General features: G+C 41.3%; 1 protein-coding gene across 3 annotated transcripts in view; it reads left to right on the forward strand.

Annotated features, from left to right (window-relative positions):
* The window catches only part of LOC132846287 (F-actin-uncapping protein LRRC16A-like), a 39,696-nt gene that overhangs the window by 14,346 nt on the left and 17,850 nt on the right, over positions 1–7,500 (forward strand). For all 3 annotated transcript variants that reach the window (XM_060870944.1, XM_060870943.1, XM_060870942.1), the window contains exons 4-18: positions 675–734; positions 863–984; positions 1,118–1,215; positions 1,363–1,433; positions 1,530–1,603; positions 1,701–1,776; positions 1,962–2,050; positions 2,367–2,461; positions 2,647–2,733; positions 3,630–3,733; positions 4,597–4,674; positions 4,834–4,910; positions 5,033–5,137; positions 5,975–6,044; positions 7,146–7,227. In XM_060870944.1, coding sequence (XP_060726927.1) covers positions 675–734; positions 863–984; positions 1,118–1,215; positions 1,363–1,433; positions 1,530–1,603; positions 1,701–1,776; positions 1,962–2,050; positions 2,367–2,461; positions 2,647–2,733; positions 3,630–3,733; positions 4,597–4,674; positions 4,834–4,910; positions 5,033–5,137; positions 5,975–6,044; positions 7,146–7,227 — 1,288 coding nt within the window. The remainder of the gene's footprint in view (positions 1–674; positions 735–862; positions 985–1,117; positions 1,216–1,362; positions 1,434–1,529; positions 1,604–1,700; positions 1,777–1,961; positions 2,051–2,366; positions 2,462–2,646; positions 2,734–3,629; positions 3,734–4,596; positions 4,675–4,833; positions 4,911–5,032; positions 5,138–5,974; positions 6,045–7,145; positions 7,228–7,500) is intronic.

Genomic DNA, 7,500 nt, shown 5'->3' on the forward strand with positions numbered 1-7,500 from the left:
CGGGTTTAACATACCTCCCTTTCTGAAACGGAAAACCCAGAGTTTCCCTCATTTCAGGGTTAACATACTCCGAGTTTTCACTTAACCTGCGTTCTGAAACAGGCCCCTGGTCTTTGTTTAGTTACGTTCTTGTTTTGTTTAGTTATATATTTTGTTTGTTTGTTCGGACTGTTTATGAAGGTTCTGTACTTTTGTTTGTAAACACATTTCTGTTTATTACATGTATGTATGTATGTATGTATGTATGTATGTATGTATGTATGTATGTATGTATGTATGTGTATATATATATACAATTTATTTATTTAGAAGTTCCTCAGTCATAATAAATAATCTGTGAATCATTTTAAATGTGTTTTTTATTTACTATATTGTTTATTTGTTAGGTCTATTATATATACATATATATAGTGTATGCAGTATATATTAATACTTTATTTCTTGATTTATTTATGAATGTTTGTTGTTGATTTTTGGATGATCCAGTAGTTTTGATTGTAAACATTTTCATATTTCCTTCTTTTTTTTTTTATTTAATTTTTCTTAATTTGTATATTAAATTATTGCGTTTACATTAGTTACTTGTTGCGTTTATTATTGTTATTGTAAAAGTGTGTGTGTGTGTGTGTGTGTGTGTGTGTGTGTGTGTGTGTGTGTGTGTGTGTGTGTTTCAGGTAGAACAGACGTTCAGCTTTTTGGAGATTCAGGGGATCACATGTTCCAAACCCACACAGGTAACACACATACACACCATTAAAGAGTCTGTGTGAAATCAGACAAAGGTTAAAGACCAACACTATGCCCTGTAGAGGTTATTAGAAGTGTAAAGGTGTGTTAGAGTGTGTGCGTGTGTCTGTCTCAGTGTGTGTTGGAGTATGAGAGAGGTCAGATCTCCCTCAGACTGGTGTCCATGGAGGAGGTGAACGAGATGGTGTGTCACATCGGTGTGTGTGTGCAGAAGATCTGTCCTTCTCTGTCTCCTGTGTAAGTTTCTCTCTCTCTCTCTCTCACTCTCACACACACACACACACACACACACACACACACGCACTCTAAAAAGATTCCTAAACTTACTTTAATAAATCACATACACAACCAAATTGTGTGTGTGTGTCAGTAAGGTGATGAAGAAGTTGTCCATGGAACCTCCAGAGAGAATCACAGCTCTGCAGAGTGTCTGGGAGACTCAGGGTTCAGGAGAATTCGGACCCTGCGGTACACACACACACACTCTCTCACACTGTGTTTTTGTGCAGTAGAACACTATACACTAAAATGTGCAGCCCGTTGCGATAGGGACTGTCACAAGCATGACCACACACAACTGTATGATTTAATGAAATGGAGTGTGTGTTGCCTCAGGTGGATTCTCTCAGCAGTACAGGTGTGTGTGTGACTGGCTCGGCTTACCTTACAGAGAAGAGGTTCAGTGGGTCAGTACACATGTATACACACACACACACACACACACACACACACACACATTGTACGCCTTCATCTCTCCTTAAATGTCTGGTGTATTCCTTCAGGACGTGGATACCATTTATCTGACACAGGACACACGTGAGCTGAACCTGCAGGACTTCAGTCACCTGGAGAACAGGTACAGCAGCTGGACTCTGTGTTCTGAGGTCTGATGTTGATGGTGCAGGATGATGGATGTAGGTGATTTAAGGACATGTCTCCTATTGTTTTTGCAGGGATTTGGTAGCAATAATCGCCGTTCTGGAGTTTAACCAGTGGTTCACCAAACTGACTACAAAGGACTATAAACTGGTGAGTTATAAAGAATAAACTCTGTCCTGATACACAGCACTGAAACTGGAGACTCCATCCACCAAGAAAACTTCACCACAGCAAGGATTCTTTAATCTGACATTAATTGAATTGTTTGAGTTATCATCTCCTGACCAGTCACAATCCAGTGGGGTGTGTGTGTGTTTTGTGTGCGTTTTGTGTAGTCTGCAGATGTGTGTGATCAGATTTTGAGAGTTGTTGCGCGTTCCAGTCATCTGGAGGAGCTCGTCCTGGACAACGCAGGACTCAAAACGTAATAAAACACACACACACACACACACACTCATAAAGACTCTTTTTGAAAAGATAAGCCCATGGAATGTGCCTACACTACTGAATTTAAGCCAAAAGGAGGGATGATGGGACAACGAGTCCCCTTTTTTTTTTTTTTTTTTTTTTGTTCAGGATTTTTCTTTAAAACGTTCATTACTGTAATTTTATACAGACATGGAAACAGTTCAGACTTGATTTATCGTGGATTCATTTTTATACATCACAGAACCCTGCTACCTTTACAGAGGTGTGTAAACTTTTTATATCCTGTGTGTGTGGTGTTTTGGTCTCTGCAGGGATTTTGCACAGAAGCTGGCAAACGCTCTCTCGCAAAACTCCAGCTCAGGACTGCACTCCCTGAACCTCTCTAACAATCCTCTGGAGGACAGAGGTAGAGACCCACATGGCTCCCGGCTGTGTTCCAAATTCAACACTGAACACAGCGCGGCTCTGCTCACACCTCACTGCTGAGCTGCTTTATATGAACCGTATCTTTATGTTGTGGATTGTGTTCCTGCTTCATGGATTTAAATCGAGCGAGGAGATGATGATGATGATGATGATTGTGTTTTTCAGGAGTTGCTTTTTTAGGCGCTCAGTTTGCTAAACTACGTAAAGGCCTCAAACACCTCAACCTCTCCAGAACCTCGTTGTCACCCAAAGGTAGTCACCTCACCTTTAAATTCCTCACCTCGCCTTTAAATTCGGGCACCTCACCTGTGATCTCATCCACCATGTAATCTGAGTCATTTCACCAGTTCATCACCACATTCACTCCACTGCACTACTGAACACAACAAGCTGAATAAGTGCAAAAGTTTGTACTCCACACAGGACAAGCTAAAAACAGAAAAGCTAAAAATTATTTGGTGTGTTTTGTTGGTTGCTTTTAATTATTTAGATATGGGGTGTAAACCTTTGCACTTAGCTTGGAGCCTGGATTTAAAAAAAAGTTTAAGTTACAAAACACTCTCAAATTCCTCTGCAATAAAGCTGGAGTCGGTCACTTTGTCGGTCGCTCTGTCGGTCGCTCCAGTGCTGCATCATTTAGATCTGATTTAATCCTGTTCAGAACTTGGTGTAATAGCTCCTTATTTATAAGTAGTAGTATTGATCTGTGGTTTCCATGGAAACCGCTGTACTGGTTTGGAGAGGAAGTCATAAAGGCCGAGCAGAAGCATCTCGTCTTACAGCGCTGTAAGAGAACAGGACCCTGGCAGCAGCGAGGTATAAAGTAGCACGAGTGCAGAATTCTAAAATTAGTCATCTGATCTCTAGACTGCGACTCAAGTTGATCTGATCACGCTGCATAGAGACGAGGAAGAAAATCCTTTCTTTCTCTCACTAAGAATTGTTTTGATTTTTGGTCATCAGACTGCGCCCAGTTATTTGGCCTGCGATGTGATTGGCTCTCATCACTTTCTGAAACTTTTCCACACTGTGACTCAAAAAGGTTTTTACAGCAAGATGTAGTAAGTGTCGTGTCTTCATCACCTCCGTATACTGCACTGGTCTGCTAACACTGTCCTGTGTTTGTGTGGATGATGATGATGATGAAGGGGTGAACAGCCTGGCCCAGTCGCTGAGTTCTAACCAGTCCATGCCCAACACACTCAGCTACCTGGACCTCTCAGGGAACCTCCTGCGTGGAGATGATCTCTCGGTGAGCACACCTTCACCTCTCTCTGATTGCTGACTGCTGATTGGTTCACTCTGATTTAGTCAACAGGAAGTAATGATGTTGAAGGTCTTATGGATTGTTTAACAGGAGGACCTGAAATGTCTCCTCATTGGGTTCCTTACTGGTCTTTCAAGCTGCATAATGCAGTGTAGAAATACAGATTGTAATCAAGAACCTTTTTTTTTTTTTTAAAACACGTTAAAAGGTTCTGGAACCAGTTCAGGAAGTGAGAACTCTAAATCATCCAATAATGGTAACCTCCTGACAGGTTTTAGGGTTAAGAAAATATGCAAGTAATAATTGAGTTCCTGATAAACACGGAACCAGTTAATATACACACCACACTCTTAGAACAAAGGGTTCTTTAAGGATTGGGAACTTTTCTGGTAGTTTAACACATTCTGACATTTGCTAGAGATTTTCACTTTCTGAGAAGGTTCCACTCTTGTATAAGAACACACACTCATATGTACTTGAATAAGTGTTGTAGATCTTAGAGGAACTTTGTATATGAACCTTGGAAGAGTGTGTACCCATTGGGGGAAAATAAGTGTCCAGTGGATAATTATTTGGGGTTCTCCAGAAGCACAACTGAAGAGCACTGAAGCAGGGTTCTCTAGTTAACAGATGGAGAACCCCAGAGCTGAATATATCTTTTGAATTCACCAGATTTACTTCCTGATAAACTCCACAAGTCCTGGAGTATGACAGTATGAGCATGTTCACTTCTTTAGTGTTCTGCTGCTGAAGCTTGTGTTTTGTAGTCAGAGGTCTAGAACCTTGTTGCTGGTCTGATCACAGCACATGCTAGAGCATCAAACCTCACTGTCACTTTGCTCCTGCAGCATTTTTATCACTTCCTGGGGCAGCCGAACAGCCTGAGTATGCTGGACCTGTCCAACACCGACTGCTCGCTCGACACGGTGAGTCGCTAATGCTAGTTTGTTGCCATTCTAGCTGATTAGTTTTGCTGGAGCTTAGCAGGTCAGTTAGCTGAAGAAGGAAAAAAACAATTCCTTCTGCTATATTTTATAAAATATATATATTTATTGTGTGTGTGTGTGTGTGTGTGTGTGTGGTAGCTTTGCTCTGCTCTCCTGAAAGGATCTCTGCAGCATCTCTCTGTTCTCAATGTGTCCAAGAGCGTCTTCGCTCACAGGTCAGGAGAACTTTATACTCCTCTTTATTCACATTCAGTCAGACTGTGACCTCAGAACTGAACTCTGTGTGTGTGTGTGTGTGTGTGTGTGTGTGTGTGTGTGTGTGTGTGTGAGAGAGCAGGAAAGGTAAAGATATTTCTCCTGCATTTAAGCAGTTCTTCAGCAGTGCCGTCGCTCTCAACACCATCAACGTCTCCGGAACCAAACTTCCACCTGAGGCTTTAAAGTAAAACACAGATTCATCAGTTTCATGTTTAAGTCTCCAGATTTACATCAGATCAGAGTCACATAAGGTTTACATTAGATTCGATTTACATCAGACACACATTATGATCTAATGTGAATCTGAGCTAATGTGCATATAATGTGAATCTGATGGAATGGGAGTCCAATCTGAATCCGATCTGATGTGAATCTGAGCTATTCGCATTAGATCAGATTCACATTAGACTCGAATCACATTCACATCAGATCAAATTCGCATCACATTCACAACAGATTGCTTTCACATTAGATTCGCATCAGATCTTGTTCACATCAGATCAGATTGACATTAGACTCACCTTAGATCAGATTTACATTAAATCACATACACATTATATTCGCATTAGATAAGATTCACATCAGACTCACATTAGATCAGATTCACATTAACTTTACATTAGATCAGATTCACATTAGACGCACATTAGATCACATCAATATTAGGCTAACATTAGATCAGATTCACATTTGATCATGTTCACATTAGGTCAGATTCACATCAGACTCACATTAGATCAGATTCACATCAGACTAGATTCACATTTTAATAATGTCTGCTCAGATCTCCATCACTACTGACTGAAGGCACCAAATGATTAACATGTCTCTTTTTGCTAGTTACATGATGTTTCTGCCATATTGTCCTTTAGTCTGATGAAGATCACTGCTGTTGTCTGATTTCTGTAAAATTTGCTGTTTTACATATTTACTGCATAATTTAGGCATAATTACTGAAATATCTTCACACATGAGTCTAAAGTGCTGTATAAACTGTGTGTGTGTGTGTGTGTGTGTGTAGAGCGCTCCTCCTGGGCCTGGCCTGTAACCCCAGCCTGAAGGAGGTGTCTCTGGACCTCAGCTGCTGTGAGGTGAGACAGATCAGACTTCATCTTTCATCATCATCATCATCATCACTTCATCCACTTGTCTCTGTTCTTGTGAAAAATCTGAACAACTGAAAAGTGTAAAAATTTAATTGTGTGTTACTGATTCCAGTTAAAGGGTCACAATAATAACTTGAACACAAGAATGAAACTACATGAACAATAACGCTTGTGTGTTCAGTGTGTGGCAATCCCTCCTACACACACTAACATCAGACATTCCTCTGGGAATTTCAGCATAATGAGATGCTATTTACAGTGCTAATGGGGTGGGGGTGGGGGTGTGTGTCTAACACATGCTCACACACTTATCACCCGTAGCTCAAGGCAGATTCCATCAGAAAGTCGTCTTGATAAGCAGCTAAGCTGATAATCATACTGACTGCACAACACACACACACACACACACACACACACACACACACACAAAACGCATGGCTTAAGCATGTTCTCTCAATGTGAGTTATAAGTGTGTTCTGTGTTGTGAAAAACACAACAAAGCTGTTTGATTCTTCACAATGATTCGTTTTCTTTCTTTATTTTGTGGCGTCTTGTTTTGTCAAGCATGATATCAGAGATTCATTTCTCTCCCGCTGATTTCCCCTCCTCCCTTTCCCATAATGCACCCTAAAGCTTGGCCACTGTGTAAGTACAGCTAACACACACACAACACAGCCTTACCTCTGACTGAAACTGGAGGCTCCACTAACATTACCATTAATCGTCACTCTATCCATGAGTCGATCAGTTGCCATGGCGACCGGTGCTACCTGTTTGTAGCTGGTTGTGTTCACGTGGCCCTGGCAGACATTGTCTCTGTGTCTCTACACTGCTGCCTCTCATCGTTAGTGTGTGTGTTTAGTGTACGGTGTTGTACCTGTCAGTGTATAGTTGTGTGTGTTTTGTGCTTAGTGACTCCACTGTATCAGCATGAATTAGTCAGCAAACAGCATCATAGTAGGTTATAAGGAACCAAGCTCACTCATATCTCCACTTAGGGTTCTCAGAGATGTTGGTTGTGCTTACGATTAGTGTGTATTTACAGAGTGTTTATTAGATCTTGTGTGTGTGTGTTCTGTGTTTCAGCTCCGCTCTGGAGGCTCACAGATCCTGGAAGGCTGTATCGCTGAGATCCCCAACATCTCCAGCCTGGATATTTCTGATAACGGTGAGAGATGAGTGCAGTCTCATTCACTCGCTGATTAGGAGGAAGAGGTTGAGATGCTATAACGGCATGTTTAGATTCCTCCAGGGATTTAGGATGAGCTGTGCCTGTTTAAGACCGATTAATGTGAGAGGGTTTAAACACTCCAGATAATCAGCACTTTCAATAAAGGCAGGCGGATTAACGTCACGTTAAACGGCGAGCACAGAGACGCCATGGAGTCTCAGAGCCTGATTACTGAAGCCGTAATAATGCAGATTATTAAAGCAGATGATG

This window comes from Tachysurus vachellii, chromosome 5, assembly GCF_030014155.1.
Source record: "Tachysurus vachellii isolate PV-2020 chromosome 5, HZAU_Pvac_v1, whole genome shotgun sequence".
NCBI classification, from domain to species: domain Eukaryota; kingdom Metazoa; phylum Chordata; class Actinopteri; order Siluriformes; family Bagridae; genus Tachysurus; species Tachysurus vachellii.